At 41.6% G+C, this 15,979-nt stretch overlaps 1 protein-coding gene across 1 annotated transcript in view; it reads left to right on the top strand.

Moving 5' to 3' along the window:
- Nucleotides 1-4,665: 4,665 nt before the first annotated feature.
- Nucleotides 4,666-15,979, top strand: part of CD109 (CD109 molecule) — a 114,492-nt gene continuing 103,178 nt past the window's right edge. Inside the window, exons 1-2 of the mRNA XM_036316684.1 lie at nucleotides 4,666-5,124; nucleotides 6,236-6,408. Of these exons, the coding sequence (XP_036172577.1) occupies nucleotides 5,042-5,124; nucleotides 6,236-6,408 (256 nt within the window). The 5' untranslated portion in view covers nucleotides 4,666-5,041. The remainder of the gene's footprint in view (nucleotides 5,125-6,235; nucleotides 6,409-15,979) is intronic.

Raw genomic sequence — 15,979 nt, 5'->3', positions numbered from 1 at the left:
ATCCACTTTGCCAAACAAGCCAGGGCTGTACCATTTGCCTTTATCCACTTGTCTATTGATGGACACTTAGGTTGCTTCCATATCTTCATTATAAACTAGGGGCCTAGTGCACGAATTTGTGCACCTTGAAAGGAACTGTGGGCCCTAACCGGCTTGGCTCAGATAGAGTGTCGGCCTGTGGACTGAAGGGTCCCAGGTTCGATTCCGGTCAAGGGCATGTATCTTGGTTGTGGCCACATCCCCAGTAGAGAGTGTGCAGCAGACAGCTGACCGATGTTTCTCTCTCATCGATGTTTCTAATTCTCTATCCCTCTCCCTTCCTCTCTGTAAAAAAATCAATAAAATATATTTTAAAAAAAGAAAGAAAGAAAGGAACTGTGGGCCACCAGGCTGCAGTGGGCACAGAGGTGGGTCTCGGCCCATTCTCGATGCCCCTGCCCAGGCCCTCCCACCGTGGCTCCTGGGAGGGGGCCAGCAGCCCTGCTCCCGCCGCTGCCGCTCCCATGCACTGATGGTGCTGGCCCCGCTCACACCCGCTGATGGCACAGAGTGATTGGGGCCAGCACTGTCAGCAGGTATGAGAGGTGGCTGCTGGCCCTGGGTCGCCCCTTGGTAACAGGGGGAGGTGGAGAAGCCCTGAGGGGCAATTGGGGCCAGCAGCTGCCGCTCGCACCTGCTGACAGCACTGAGCGACTGGGGCAGGCGCCAGTAGCAGGTGCAAGTGCCCAGGGGGACTGCTGTGCACGGGAGCAAAAAATTTTCAGTAACCACCAGAGGCTCACGCCGATGACAGCAACTGGAACCCTGCCTTGGTCTGGCACCCCCGCTCACCTGCTCCACCATCCTGCTGCAGCCGATGCCCGCCACATTCTGCATTCTGCCACCTGCTGCTGACGCCCACCATGTTCTGTGCGCATCCCCTGGTGGTCAGCACACATCAACAACTGTTTATTTGGTTATTCCACCATTTGGTCTATTTGCATATGAGGGTTTTATATGTATAGACTAGAGGCCCAATGCATAAAATTCGTGTAAGGGGCTCGGCCCTTGCAGCCACAGCAGCTTGCCTCAGCCCTTGCAGCCCAAGCTTCTTCTGGAAGGTCGTCCGGAAGCTTGTTCGGCTGTCCAGTCCAATTAGCATATTATGCTTTTATTATTATTAATAATGCTGCAATGAACATATGGATGCATATGTCTTTTGAATTAGTGTTTTGGGTTTCTTCAGATAAATACCCCAAAGTGGGCCCTTCTTTGTCTCTTATTGTATAGCCTTTGTTTTAAAGTCTATTTTGTCTGATGTATCGCTACCTCAGCATTTTTTCCCATTTCCATTTGCACAAAATATCTTTTTCCATCCCTTTACTTTCAGTCTATGTATGCCTTTTGATCTGAGGTGGCTCTCTTCTAGGCACCATATTATGGGTCTTATTTTCTTTTCTTTTTCCCTCCCATAGCTCCCCTCCACCCGGTTCCCACCCCACCCTCTGCTCTAATCCCCCACCCCCCGCAATTGTCCTCATCCATAGGTGTCCAGTCTCTTCCCGCACCCCCACACCCCTTTCCCCCCCCCAGAATAGTCAGTCCACTCCCTTTCTATGCCCCTGATTCTATTATATTCACCAGTTTATTCTGTTCATCAGATTATTTATTCACTTGATTTTTAGATTTACTTGTTGATAGATGTATATTTGTTGTTCATAATTTGTATCTTTACCTTTTTCTTCTTCTTCCTCTTCTTAAAGATACCTTTCAGCATTTCATATAATCCTGGTTTGGTGGTGAATTCCTGTAGCTTTTCCTTATCTGTGAAGCTCTTTATCTGACCTTCCGTTCTGAATGATAGCTTTGCTGGATAAAGTAATCTTGGTTGTAGGTTCTTGGTATTCATCACTTTGAATATTTCTTGCCACTCCCTTCTGGCCTGCATAGTTTCTGTTGAGAAATCAGCTGACAGTCATATGGGTACTCCCTTGTAGGTAACTGACTGTTTTTCTCTTGCTGCTTTTAAGATTCTCTCTTTGTCTTTTGCTCTTGGCATTTTAATTATGATGTGTCTTGGTGTGGTCCTCTTTGGATTCCTTTTGTTTGGGGTTCTCTGCACTTCCTGGACTTGTAAGTCTCATTCTTTCAACTTAGGGGAAGTTTTCTGTCATTATTTCTTCAAATAGGTTTTCAATATCTTGCTCTCTCTCTTCTTCTGGCACCCCTATAATTCGGATGTTGGTATGCTTGAAGTTGTCCCAGAGGCTCCTTACACTATCTTCATATTTTTGGATTCTTTTTTCATTTTGCTTTTCCGGTTGGGTGTTTTTTGCTTCTTTGTATTTCAAATCTTTGACTTGATTCTTGCGATCCTCTAGTCTGCTGTTGGGAGTCTGTATAATATTCTTTATTTCAGTCAGTGTATGCTTAATTTCTAGTTGGTCCTTTTTCATAACCTCGATGGTCTCACTAGATTTCTTGAGGGTCTCACTAAATTTATCAGCGGTTTCTAGAAAATTCTTGAAAAACCTTATAAGTGGTTTTAAACTCTATATCCAGTAGTTTGCGTTCCTCCATTTCTGTCATTTGCAACCTGTTTCTTTGTCTCCGCATTTTTTATGCTTTCCTGTGTTGATAGAGTGGCTTTGTGTGCTAGGTGTCCTATAGGGCCCAGTGGCTCAGCCTCCCCAATTACCGGAGGTGGACACTCTTGGTGCACCCCTTTGTGGGTTTTGTGCACAGTCTTGTTGTAGGTAAGCCTTGATTGTTGTAGGTATCACTGGGAGGAATTGACCTCCAGGCCAACTGGCTGTGAGAATTAGCTGTGTCTGCAGTGGGAGAACTTCTGTCTGGGTCTTATTTTCTTATCCATTCAGCCATCTTATGTGTTTTAATTGGAGAATTTAATCAATTTACATTTAAAGTAGTTATTGATAGGTATGTAGTTATTGCCATTTTAGTATTAATATTTTGGTTTCTTCATCTTCTTCCTCTTCTTTTCCTTCTCCTTCTCAAGTCCCTCTTACATTTTTTTGTAATGCTGATTGCTTGTGATGAACTCCTTTAGCTATTTTCTTATCCGCAGGCCAATCCTCTATCCACTGAGCAAAACCAGCTAGGGCAAGATCATTAATTCTTTTAACTAATTTTTAATAAGTAGCTATTCTGTGCAAAGCATGTAATAGCTTCATCTCTGTGAAAATCCACATGGCCAAATTTCTGCATGGTTAAGCTTTTCAATAAGTGTGTTGCATCAATTTATAATCTGTATGGATTTAATTTTACAAAACAACTAGGTGGTTCTAAGCCTTTCCAGAAGTCTTCTTGGAATGCAACAGTATCAATGAAGTTTTTGGAGTCCCTCTTACATTTGCCTAACTCTAGAATAAACCTGAATTTATTGATCCATCTTATAAAATGAAGCTTGAAAAGAATTTTCTCCAGCTTCCTTTTCTCATCTAAGTGTCCCCAAATTACCTCTACCTGTAGGCACTCTGTGGCTCACTGAAAGGTGAAGTAAAGCAGAATCTCCATCCCCATCTCAGACCTGCTGCATCTGGCTGCATTTTAATGTGATTTGCATACACAGTAGAGTTTGAGAAGCACTGATTTAGACTTTGATACTTGGTTCACACTTGTCCCTGGTCCTTCTTTCTGAACAACAGAGATAAGGAGACCAGACTAGCGGTAACAGCTGTTTGAGAAACAGGAGCTGTACCCAAGGATCCACTTATATACTTTTCCCCATACCCAAGCCCTGCCTGCACAGGAAGTCGGCCACTAAAGATAGGCTGCCTGTAGGAGACATACGGACATGAGGGACCTCCAAAAGTTGTTCAGCAGGGTGAAAATGGGTGGAACAGGAAAGGGAGGAAAGTAAGTTCCTGGATTTCAAAAACCACAGTGTGTCTAGGTGCTACTTTCCCCCTTTTAGCACATAGTTTTGTCATGAGACATCCGTTTGCTGCCTCTTTTCCTTTTGCATTTTGCCCCATATTAAAAAGTCACTATCTAGAACTTTTCTCCATGAATTAGAAACTTTAAGTTGTCTGGGACCGAATGTGCCTGTTTTTGAACAGTTTCTGGCAGTTCCTTGCCTTTATGGTGTAGTCATGGTGAATCCTGAGTCATCTGAAGATGGTGGCAGTGCCAAATTGCTGGGGAAGGAGCTGCTGACAAGCCAGGACAGCGAGGAACTGGAGATCAGTAACCTTGGGCACGGGGGCCATTAGCCTTCTTTTGCACAGGAGAGCTATCCCAGTCCTAGTTAGATACAAATTGCTGCAAGCTTTATAGTTCTAATGAATACTTGCTCTGGCAAGTGTGTTTAGACACAGCCCAAAGTATAAAGCATCTCCCCAGTTGTTTCTCAGAGTTCCAAGTAGCAACACCTAATTCTTGCATGTGCCAGGATTCTTCTTTTATAAGCTGAGAAACCACATTTTCCTGGTGAGGCATATATATATATATATACCTCGATTTTTGTTTTAAGGTAATAAAGTTCTCTGGTGCACATTCATATACATGAAACAACTACCCAGTAAATACACCCCTGTTTTGTGTGTTTGTCATTTCTCTAAAATTCTGACTCATAGTCTGAGGACAATGATTAATTTTTTTCCATTTCACATAGCTGCTATGAATTTCTTCTCACAAGGATGGGCCTGTTTACTTACCCCTGGCAGCGTTGTTAGAGCGCTAGTGTAAACTGCCAGGGGAACCCGGAGGGCTGGGGGAGTGGGCGCCCGGCGCGCTCCGTGGGGAGCAGGGATGCTGGGCCCAGGTTGGGCTGACCTCATTTAGAGTCCGCTTTCTGACCCTCCTGGATTTGCGGTGTTTGCCAGAGCGGCGAGAAGCGCCATTGTGGTGCGGGTGGGAGGGGTGGAGCCACCAAGTCCGGTCTCAATTTAGATCTCTCACTCCGCTTTTAGGCGCGCCCATTTCAGACTGTTCAACTCGAGGCAGGGGGGCAAACATCAGGGAGGAGGTGGAAGCCACACCCCGCAGTGCCCGCGAATTTCCCCAGGAGCCCAGGGCTGTCCAGGCATTCGCTGCGGAGATGCGGGGCCCACAGCTCCTGACCGCCGCCCACCTCGTCTGCGTGTGGACCGTGTGCACCGCCGCGCTGGCCGCAGCCCCCGGGTAGGAGCGCGGGCGCTTGGGGCGCTGGGGGCGCGGGGCGGGCAGCGCTGTCCTGGGCCCGGGCTGCGGGAGAAGCAGCAGTTGTGCAGCAGCGGGTGGGAAGTGCCCCGCGGCAGCAGCCCTCAGCCAGGCACCGGCCTGGTGGTTTTACCATGTGTCCCTTCAGCTTGGTTTTCCATGAGATAGTTATTTTCTTCACCCTTGAAGTTGTTGAAGCGTTTCCCTGGCCATAACTACTTTCTAAAGAGAGTCCTTTTTAGTCCACGTTGCCTCTGCATTTTCTCAGCTGTTTGCTCCCAAATAATGTGCCTGCCTTCTTCTCTCAGAGACAGATGGTGCTAGTTTTTCTCAACCTCTGGCATGGGCAAAGTGTGTCTTGGGTGGCTGATGTGTGGTTCAGGTGCAGACGCTGTAGAAAGGTAACTACGGAGGCACCCAAATCCTGGAAAGTGCCCCACTCCTCAAGGTTTTTGTTGTTGAGCCCTAACCCCTAGCTTAGGCAGAGAAAGTGCTCTTTATGCTTTGCTACACCTGGAAATTTTACCACTGATAGTTGAATGTCTGATGGTATATTTCAATCAGTAGTATTGATTAGATGATCTTTTCTTGGGCAAATGCCCAAACGTAAAGGTTAGAATAAGAAACAGGCAAAATCTGTGTGTATGTACTTGCGTGTGTGTGTGTGTGTGTGTGTGTGTGTGTGTGTGTGTTTAAGCCAAGAAAAAAAAAAGTCACACTGGGATGAGGTCATCTGTAAAATAGAAGTTTAGAGGCTTGCATATTGCCAATAACTTCTGCACGCCCCCAGTGTAAGCCATCTACATGGAGGCTCATCCTGTGCTGTTTGTAGTTTGGAAGTAGTAACACAGGTTCTACTCTAGTGGTATATGAATTACTGCATTAAAATTAATTTTTGGGAATTATTGTTTCAATGGCATTTCAGTGCAGCTGCTAAATGGAGCAGCAGGGCAGTATTAATTGGAACAATTGCATTTGGCACAATATAGGGGGTCTGTCTCACTGTCTATACTCTATAAAATTTGAGTATCACAAAAGAATGGTGAGGGGAGGATAAAAAACTTTGTATTTTTCCTTGTTGGGAATTCTTTAGACCCAAGTTTCTGGTGACAGCTCCAGGAACCGTCAGGCCTGGAGGAAATGTTACTATTGGGGTGCATCTCCTGGAGCACAGCCCCTCACCGGTCACTGTGAAGGCAGAGGTGGTCAAGTTGACAGGAAACCGCACCGCCTTTATTGTGGGAGCACAAGGAGTCTTTGAAAAAGGTAAGAGAAAAAGCATCGAGTTTTACCCTTCTTCTGTGGTAATTGGAATATGTTAATAAAGCCCTGTGAAACCTCAAATTTGGAATGGCTCACGTAATATATTTTTAATTGTTACTTCATAAATTCCAAAATGGTGTTTTTGGGTGTTCTTCCAAGTGGCGATTCAGAGGCCCAGATTCCTTCCATCTTGTGGCTCCATCACCATTAACAAGTAGCTTCCAAGTCTGCAGGGGAAGAGCATGGATTTCCCATGTGGGGAGGTTTTTATGGGCTAGATCTAGAATTGGCTCATATAACTTCTGCTCCTCTTTCAATGGCCACATTTACAAAGGAGATTGGGGAATGTAGGCAAATGTGTGCCCTGAAGAAGAAATGGATATAGTTAACAGTCTGACACTAACCCATATTTAGTGTGTGTAGAGTACTTTACTAAATAGGCCTCTGGGAAGGAAAAGAAGAGCAACACAAGAGCTAAAATCCAGTTTTATAAAATATTTCTTACTTTTTAAAGTAACAAAAAAGATAATGTAAAAGTGGGAGCCATTTATAAAAGAACCTACATCTCTTGTTTCAAGTTTATGTTCTTACCTGGCCCAGGATTAAATTGGGTCAATGAATGTCTTCTTTTTCATTAGTAAGGGAAAAATAATTTTTTTTAGGGAGTAAATACTTAAATATTTTTTTCATCAAAATAACATTTATTGTATATTTTTCTAATTGAAAGAGTAATATATGGTCAGTACTTACAACCTGATAAACACTGGAAATAAAGGAAATAAACCAAAATCACCCATAATCCTACCACCCAAATATAAACACTGTTAACCAGAAGCATGTTTAGATTTAGTCAGTGGCCAGAAATTGAGGCACAAATGCCTATAAATGTTAAGAGTTATATTTAAAAAAATTATGTAGGGCACATAATGAAGGATGGATGGGATTCTACCATAATTCATTGTATAAATATTTATCCTCTACCAGCATAGAGGAATTAACAGCATTAGGAAATGAGATAAAATCAAAGTTGACCTATATTTGTGGTTCTTTCTCCAATGAAAGTTGATTGACTAGGTGTATATGTTTGGGATGGGGGTCAGGAAGAGGTAATGTGTGCAGGGACTAGGCCACTTTGTCTTTCATAGGAGAATATCAGGAAAAAGGGAAGTCTTGTTTCCCTGGAAATGTTGATTAGAGCTTAAGTTCCGAGTTTGAGCCTTAGCACTAGCTGTGTGATCTTGGGCAGGTTACTTAACTGTTCTGAGCTTTAATTTCCTTGTCTGTAACATGGGGATAATGAAATTTAATTCTCAGGGCATGTATCAAGTTAAAATCAGTATCTAGCACCTGTTAGGCACTCAGTAAACACCAGCTGTTAATATTATAAGTAATAATACTGAAAAAGATGCAGGAAGCATCATTTCTTTTTTACATGGAGGCAGACCTCTATTTTCATTATTGAATCATTATTTCTAAAAATGAATGAATCCTTGTTTTATAATAATGGCTAAAGAAAATATTGAAATACTAAGTCACAGTAGACAATATTTAAGGTAATTCCACATTTATTATTATTTATTAACAATTATTATTTTGGCTCTACATGTGTGACAGTTTTTCTGTATTGTAAATTTGGATGATTTTGACAAATACTTGGGCTTTGCTTGGATTCTTGCATACTTTTATTCTGGAATTTCCCCTTCATTGTCTTTTCTGCAATTTCTATGATCAGTCTCCTCGCTGGGGGTGCATGTTATTGTGGCTTAGTTTTTAACTTTATTCTTAGATTTTTCTTTTGGGAGGAGAGTCTGTCACACGCCTCTGGGAAGGCTAAAGTGCTCAAGACTGCGTGGGAAAACGCTATCCTAGTTGCAGATGAGTTTTTGAAAAAGAGAAAATTTGCTCTTTCAGGGGCTGTTTTTGACTCTGTTAATACACAATTTCATTGAAAACACCATCGCTGGGAGTGTGGTCCCTCTTTGACAGGAGAATGTTATTCTATTATCAGAGGCTTCGAGTCATTGTTCTCAGAACAGATGCTTCCTGGAATGTGAGGAGTTAAGGATCAAGACATTTCTCCCTTCTTGTATTCACATCCTTTGCTTTATCTGACTTCTCCAGTTGTAACTACACGTAGATAAAAGAGGACTTCTTAACTAATGGGGTCTGGATCTTCCTAGGATTCATTTTTATTCTTAACTACATAAACACAAATAAATACATTTTAGGTCTGATTATTTCATCACTTTCTTAGGCCTTCCAAGAAAAGGTTGGTTTTAATAAAGATTCATCTTCTAGCAGAGCTGGGTAAGGGTGGGAACTGTTTCTGAGTGGCTGCTTCTAGAGGTCCTAGTCTTAAAATTCCTGGAGCAGGGCAGTGTTTCACCATAACCTGAATGCATTTATTGCTTAATTTGTGTCAGAAAAAGTAATAGCTGAAGGATTCCTATTGTAGAATAAGGGCAAAAAAGCATGGCTTGTCCTCAAGGAAGAGTTCACTTATTTTTTTGACAGACATGGGGAAAATTTTGCTTGCATTTTTATCCTTGGGGCTAGCAGCGTTGATTACTTACAGTTCATTGATTCATTTTTAATGCAGTCTACATTTATTGGGGATCAATTATGGGTGTTTTTTTTGAGCAACCAAACCTGTTGGAAAAAGTGTTTTTCTAAAGATGTATTAATGCCTCTTTAGTGGTGATATTCAGACATTCAGGTGTACTTGTCATTATCACCACCACCAACCTCATCTCACCTTCATTATCAATCTCATCATTATCATCTCTGTAATGAATAGAACTAGGCTCATGATTTACTCTTCCATTGTATAAAAGAATAGGACATCTCCTGTTGAGTGCCTTCTGGTCTGGAGGCACCATTTATTTGTGGTGCCAAGACTTCTTCCATCTTCTCATTGATGTATTGAGGTGTATTCTCTGAGTGTGTCCGTATCCTTTAATAACTTGCTTTTTCTTTTTGCCCTAAAACCTTGGAGAGTTAATGGAGTGTTTACCTTCTATTTTTTAAGAATTAAAAATTCTTCTTTGTCCTTTATTGTTTCTATCTTTTCCACATTGACTATGGGGTATGTTATTTTCCATCTTGATTCAGTAAAGGCAGGAAATCAATAGTTCTTAAATTGAGATATTAACTGAAAACTTAAAAAAAATTCATCGAATTCAGTTTGGATGGCTTTCTGGTGGAAACAAAGCTCCTGATCATACATTTCATAACTCATAGATCAATATCAGCCCCATGGCTTTTATGAGAGTAGATTAATGAGTATAGTGTGTGGGCAGATCTCCCAGGACAGGTTTTCACAGGCAGCTTTGCTAGGAGAACTCAGTCTAAACTTGTAGTTACGTGAGAATGATTGTTAAAAGAGTGTGGGCTCTTCATTCACATGTCTTTGCTATTGTGTGTGATATGTATAAATAGGTAGGGCTGCCTGATGTGCTTGGGCTCTGAAGCCAGGTGACATGAATGCCCCTTCGTTAGTGGTTGTGTGGCATTGGGCAGTCATGATCTCAACAGGCTTCAGTTTTATCATCTGAAGAATGGTAGTTCCAGTCTTTTACAATTAAAGTTAGTGTGAGGATTAAGTGAGCTAACATCTTTAAAGCACTTAACACATAGGAATTATTTAAGAAAAATGGTAGCTGTTGTTATTAGAAGAGAATTGCAACAATTATGTCCGAGACAATTATTAATCGCCTACTGCGACGATCTTGAACTGGGAACTCTAGAAAAGGCACATCACTAGGAGAGAATGGGAAGGGATTTAATGTGTTAATTTTTGAGTTCCCCATTGTGCCAGGGACTTTCTGCACAATATTTCATTTCAATAACCCTATGAAAAAGTCACTACACTGAGGCTAAGAGAGAGCAATTAATTTTCCTCACTTAATATAGTAAATGATAAAGCCTGAATTAAAGTTGGTTCTGTTGGTTCTGAATTTTTCAGAAGTTTTTTCTACTGCCTGGAAAAGCATGAAATTTGTTTCATGCTTTTTTTTTTATAATATATTTTATTGATTTTTTACAGAGAGGAAGGGAGAGGGATAGAGAGTTAGAAATATCGATGAGAGAGAAACATCGACCAGCTGCCTCCTGCACACCCCCCACTGGGGATGTGCCCGCAACCAAGGTACATGCCCTTAACTGGAATCGAACCTGGGACCTTCCAGTCCGCAGGCCGACGCTCCATCCACTGAGCCAAACCAGTCAGGGCTGTTTCATGTTTTTATTTGCTTTACTTTGCGATATCAATGCAGTGTTGTATCAGTCATCTTCCTCTGAAATCATTTTCATTTTGCTGGTAGGAGTTTAGTCCTAGATCTAATGAAATATAATTTGAATCCAAAGAATCGCAAGACACAGTGCTAGCTCTCCTGTTAAATTTTCAAGTTGGATGGGACCTCAGAGATAAGGCAATCCAATCACCTAATTTATGGCTGAGGAGGCTGAGGTGTGGTGTCTGTCGGGTGACTTGCCCAAGGTGAAATCGCTCATGGGTGGAAGCTGATTGCAGGTCCCCAAATTGGCAGCCCAATGCTATTTCCATTATACTCTAGGAAACTTTCCTAACATCTGGAGGACTGTGTGTAAGACTGAGGATATATTTGCAAACGTTGATTTTTTTTTTTTTTAATATGTAAGGAAATAAGGCTAACTAAGGAGTTTTAAAATGCTTACCTGCATTTTTGTGCAAGTTTCTTATTTCAGTTCAAGGGGGAGTTGCTCTTTATGGACTAATGGCTCTGTATCAGGGGTGGGAACCTTTCTAACATTAAATTCTGTGGCTGTGTTTCTCAAAGTTCGAGAAGTACTTATTAAAAATATAGATTTGTGGCCACCCCTTCAAGGCATGGGTAAGGTCTAGGCATCTAAACGTTATTTTACGCACTCACCACAAGTGATTCTTAGAAACCTTAAAATGAGAACAGTTGTCCATTAGTATCTAAAGAATTGTTCTTTTTTTTAAACATGTGCAAAATTTATTCAACTCATTAATTAATGAAGTAGAACATAAAATTGTTTCAAAAAGAAACTTTGAAAGGAAGACAAGTTTGTTTTTTTCCACGCCTTGAAATATAGCCCGGAGCTTGCATGAATGTGTGTGTAAGATGGAATTTCATTGCAAAGGAAAACTGAATAAGTGAAGTAAAAGTCTAAGTCAAGCAAACGTAGGCAGAATCTGAATCCTACCGTGACTGAAACCTGAGAGTGTAGGGAGAAGATTGTAAAATCAAGGGAGATAAAAAGAAAAAAAAAAGTAAGAAAGAAAAAAAGGACACTTGGAGGAACTATTTGTAGGCAACTTGAAACACGAAAAGGAATATTAGAAATAAGATTGCTAGTTTGACACAAAGCTGGTTAACGTCCTCCAAGGCAATAAACATTGTGTATCTGTTCTTGACGGGAAAGCCTGAGAGTGAGGCATGCCTTTGCAAGTGGATGATGATTCAAGGCAGCTGAGAGCAGGCCCCTCCCAGATTTCCCAATTTGCCTTTCAAGCAGCCCCCGAACCTAAACATTGGTGTTAATTTTAAGCAGTAAAGAAACGTGGGTTTGATTATGAATCAGTGATTGGGTGAAGTTGAAAGTGAACATACTGATTCTTCAAACTCCAAGTTAAACATTTGCAGCTCCTCTTCTAACACGGAATGAGTCACTGTACCAGTGACTCACTGAGGGTTTTGGTGGAAATAGAAATTAGATCCTACGAATTTGGGCTGAGTTACTGTTTGATTCTTTATGTCAGTGATTTCCCATTTTTTAAAAATCTCATGACACACATAAACTAATTACCAAGATTCTGCAGCCCACACACAAATATATTTTTTGCCGCTCTGACAAAAAAAGTATAACTTTGATTCATTCATATTGGACGGCTATTGTGTTGGCTGTTGTCATTTTTTTTTATTTGACAGCCTAAGGGAAAAGAGGTCAGTGCCTCTGACTAAATAGTCAGGTTTATATGTTTTATAAATTCTTGTGGCACACTGGTTGAAAATCATTGCTTTATGTTGTTAAGAGCACTTTGCAATGCTGAAACTACTTGTTTCCCCAAGGACATTTCTCCCCATTAATTTAGTATTTATTACGTGCTGTATGTGAAACATGAATGAATGAGGGGTGGGGAATAAAAGGAAGGAAGGCATCTGAGGAAGTTCAGAGGTTTTAGAAGGTTAACATATAATATTTAAAATGCAGAAGGCTGGAGAGTTTTTATTTTTTGTTTGTATAAAAAATTCAGTGTGGTTTGTAAATAGTGCTGCTTACGTGTACCCTGTGCATGGTACTGTTTTACTTTTTACATTAGAGCTGTACAAATGCCCGTTCATAAATGTTCCATCTCTGCTGACACCTTTGGCATTTAGTGGGAACAGTAATTTCCCAGACTAGAGAAGGGAAGGGTGTTCCAGAGGAAAGAGCCGATGGCTGGGAGTGGAGTTGTGAGAAGGAGATAGAGATTTGTGTGTGTGTTTTCTGAAAAGATGTTACTTACATTCTGCTTTAGATATAAGTTTGGGGAGACATCCAGGAGGCAGCGTCCAACAGATAGTTTTGAAATTGTAGCTAGGGAGAGAGTTTAAGGCATTGTTTCATAGAAGCAGACAATATTAGAAGTCTTGGTGGGAATGCATGAGAGGCACAAGAGAGACAGTACTTATGGAAAGAACAAGACTGATGACAGAAGCTTGGGAAGAGGAAAGCAACTCAATGAAATGGTTAGACAGTGAGCAGCCAGGGACAGGGATATGCCGGGGTCCAACCCCAGCAGGTCCAGGGGTTCCCAAAGGCGTAGACGGAGTCAGCGAAGAAGGAAGGACACGGAGACAGTGTTCAGTTGATCAGCAGCCTAGCCAGGATCTCCAGCCAAGTTCTGGTCTGGATCTCCAGAGAGGTTCTGCTGTTTACTGTCTTGTTACATCCGTATTTATACCAGTTGATTTTAATCCTGTCAATTTCTATTACAAAGGTTAGGGCGTTTCTTATCTCCATTCCAGGGAGTAAAGATTATGTAGCTTAAGCATGATTGTTTGTAGTTAAAGTGATTAACTACCCGCCTGGCACTTAGTTAAGGAGTTTCATCCCCTCCCTAACTTCAGGGAAAAATCCCTACCTGGGGAAACAACCTTTCTCGGAGAGGTGACCTTGGTTAAAACACACAGCGCTAAGGGGAGCAAACATATTAAGAACAGTATGCTATATACGCCAGGTCCCTTGAAACATCTGCTGTGCAGATGTTTCTATCCTGCAGCGACTGTGTCAAGCAGCAAGGATGGACCGGCTTCCGGCAGGGATAGATTGAAGATGGTAAGATGTCTCAAAAACCAAGGGGAGAAAGAGTTACAAAGGTTTTAATTGTGCCAAGTGTCCCAGGAGGCCAGAGAAGAGGAAGACAAAGAAAAGGGCATTGGTTTTAAGTCAAGTGTTGGGAGGAAAAGCTGAGTTTTAACTAATAAATGGGTGGTGAGAAAATATAATCAGAAAGTATAAATCACTCTTTACAGAAGTTTGACAATTGAAAGGAGAAAGGTCTGTTAAAAGGCATAGTAGAGCCCTAACCGGTTTGGCACAGTGGATAGAGCGTCAGCCTGCAGACTGAAGGGTCTCAGGTTCGATTCTGGTCAAGGGCATGTACCTTGGTTGCGGGCACATCCCCGGTGGGGGGTGTGCAGGAGGCGGCGGCTGGTCGATGTTTCTCGCTCATCGATGTTTCTAACTCTCTATTGCTCTCCCTTCCTCTTTGTAAAAAATCAATAAAATATATTTTTTAAAAAAGGCATAGTAGAGAGGTAAACTTGTTGATGCAAAAGTGAGGGGTAGATAATTTATGTGTAAGAGATAGTGAGATCAAGATCAGGAACTCAGGTGAGTAGATTATCCTTAAAATGTACTTTTTCTTTGATCAAGAAAGAAATAGAAGAGAGTGAGAAAGGGAAGAAATATTTTGAGGTATGAACTTGAGATGAAGAATCAAGTTGAAATATGGTTTTAGGAAAACTTTGCCATAGTTAATCTATCTGCCTCTACATTGTACAGATTGGCCATCTCTTTATTGGAAGCAGGAATAAACATTAAATGTAGTGTCCCATTGGAGAGAGAAGCACAGATTGGAGATATTTCCTGGTGGTGCCCTAACCTGGCTCCCTGCTGGACTGTGGGATATGGGAATGCAAAGGCTGATACTTGCATTGGTGTGGGGGAAGGAGCACAGAAGAGGGAAGAGTAAGGGGCTGTTTATAGTGGCAGTGGTGGGGAGGAAAAATAATTTTCCTTCCTACCTTTCTAAATTCTTCTGGCTGGACTAGTAATCAAATTGGCATGAGACATTAACAGGAGAAAATACGAAATTTATTACATATGTACATATGAGGGTCCCATAAGAATATGAGACCTGCAGACAGATCAGGCAGTTAAGTCTTATATACCATCTTGAGCTAAGGAGAAGTGTGGGGGGACTTCATAGGGCAAAGGGGCCATTGACATAGAGATAGAAAATGATTGGTAAATAAATGTTTGCTGAGCCATCTTTAACAATGGGATCAAATGGGCCTTGCAGCTACCTCCCTGTCTGTCACACCAAGTTCATAATAAAGTATCGTCAGTTACCTGTGACGGAAGTTCCCTTCATGGAGCAGCTCCTCTGTCTAAATTCTTTTAGGCAGTTAGGGGGAAGGTTGAAGTTTCTATTTGAGTCTTTTGTTTCTTAAAAATAACCAGCTTAAATAATCAGTATACCAAAAGGCATATTTTGGGTGACAAATTATGCTTCCTCTCAGTATTTGCCTCACTTGAAGCTTGGGGATTGGGGTGGGGAGGTATTTAATACTTCCATTGTTGTCAGTGTGAATAGGAAGTGGATTTGTAACTCATCATCATCTTGGTCTGGGCTAAGATGACCATCACACCAAAGGTGCAGTGACAAAACTTGAGAAGGAAATAATTATACTGGGTCCTGGTCTTGCTCTGTGTCGTCTATTCTTTACTTCCCTTAGGAAAATTCCATGATTTGACTTTCTTTTCTTGCAAGGGTGGGGATGGAATTGACCAAAGATTTGGTGGAGGGAGGTAGTGGAAAGGTCTATGGGTCTTTAGTTCTCAAAGAATTAAAATCTGAAAACCAGACTGGTAAAGAGCTTGGAAATAAACGAGGAGGAGGATTGTGGGTTTTTTTTTGTTTTGTTTTTTGTTTTTTTGAGCACCCGGTAACTTCCTTTTGGTAGGGCAGTGCTAAGAATTTACATTTATGCCCTAACTGGTTTGGCTCAGTGGATAGAGCGTCGGTCTGCGGACTCAAGGGCCCCAGGTTCGATTCCGGTCAAGGGCATGTACCTTGGTTGTGGGCACATCCCCAGTGGGGAGTGTGCAGGAGGCAGCTGGTCGATGTTTCTCTCTCATCGATGTTTCTAACTCCCTTTCCCTCTCCCTTCCTTTCTGTAAAAAATCAATAAGATATATTAAAAAAAAAAGAATTTACATTTATGAAAATGTAACTGGCAGATTTGATTTAGTATTAGAAATTAAATTCCACTGAAATATGTGTTAAATCTCCTCAAGAATA

This window comes from Myotis myotis, unplaced genomic scaffold (assembly GCF_014108235.1).
Source record: "Myotis myotis isolate mMyoMyo1 unplaced genomic scaffold, mMyoMyo1.p scaffold_m19_p_7, whole genome shotgun sequence".
Lineage (NCBI taxonomy): Eukaryota > Metazoa > Chordata > Mammalia > Chiroptera > Vespertilionidae > Myotis > Myotis myotis.
Note: the sequence above shows the minus strand (reverse complement) of the source record. Positions and strands in the feature narration are given on the sequence as shown.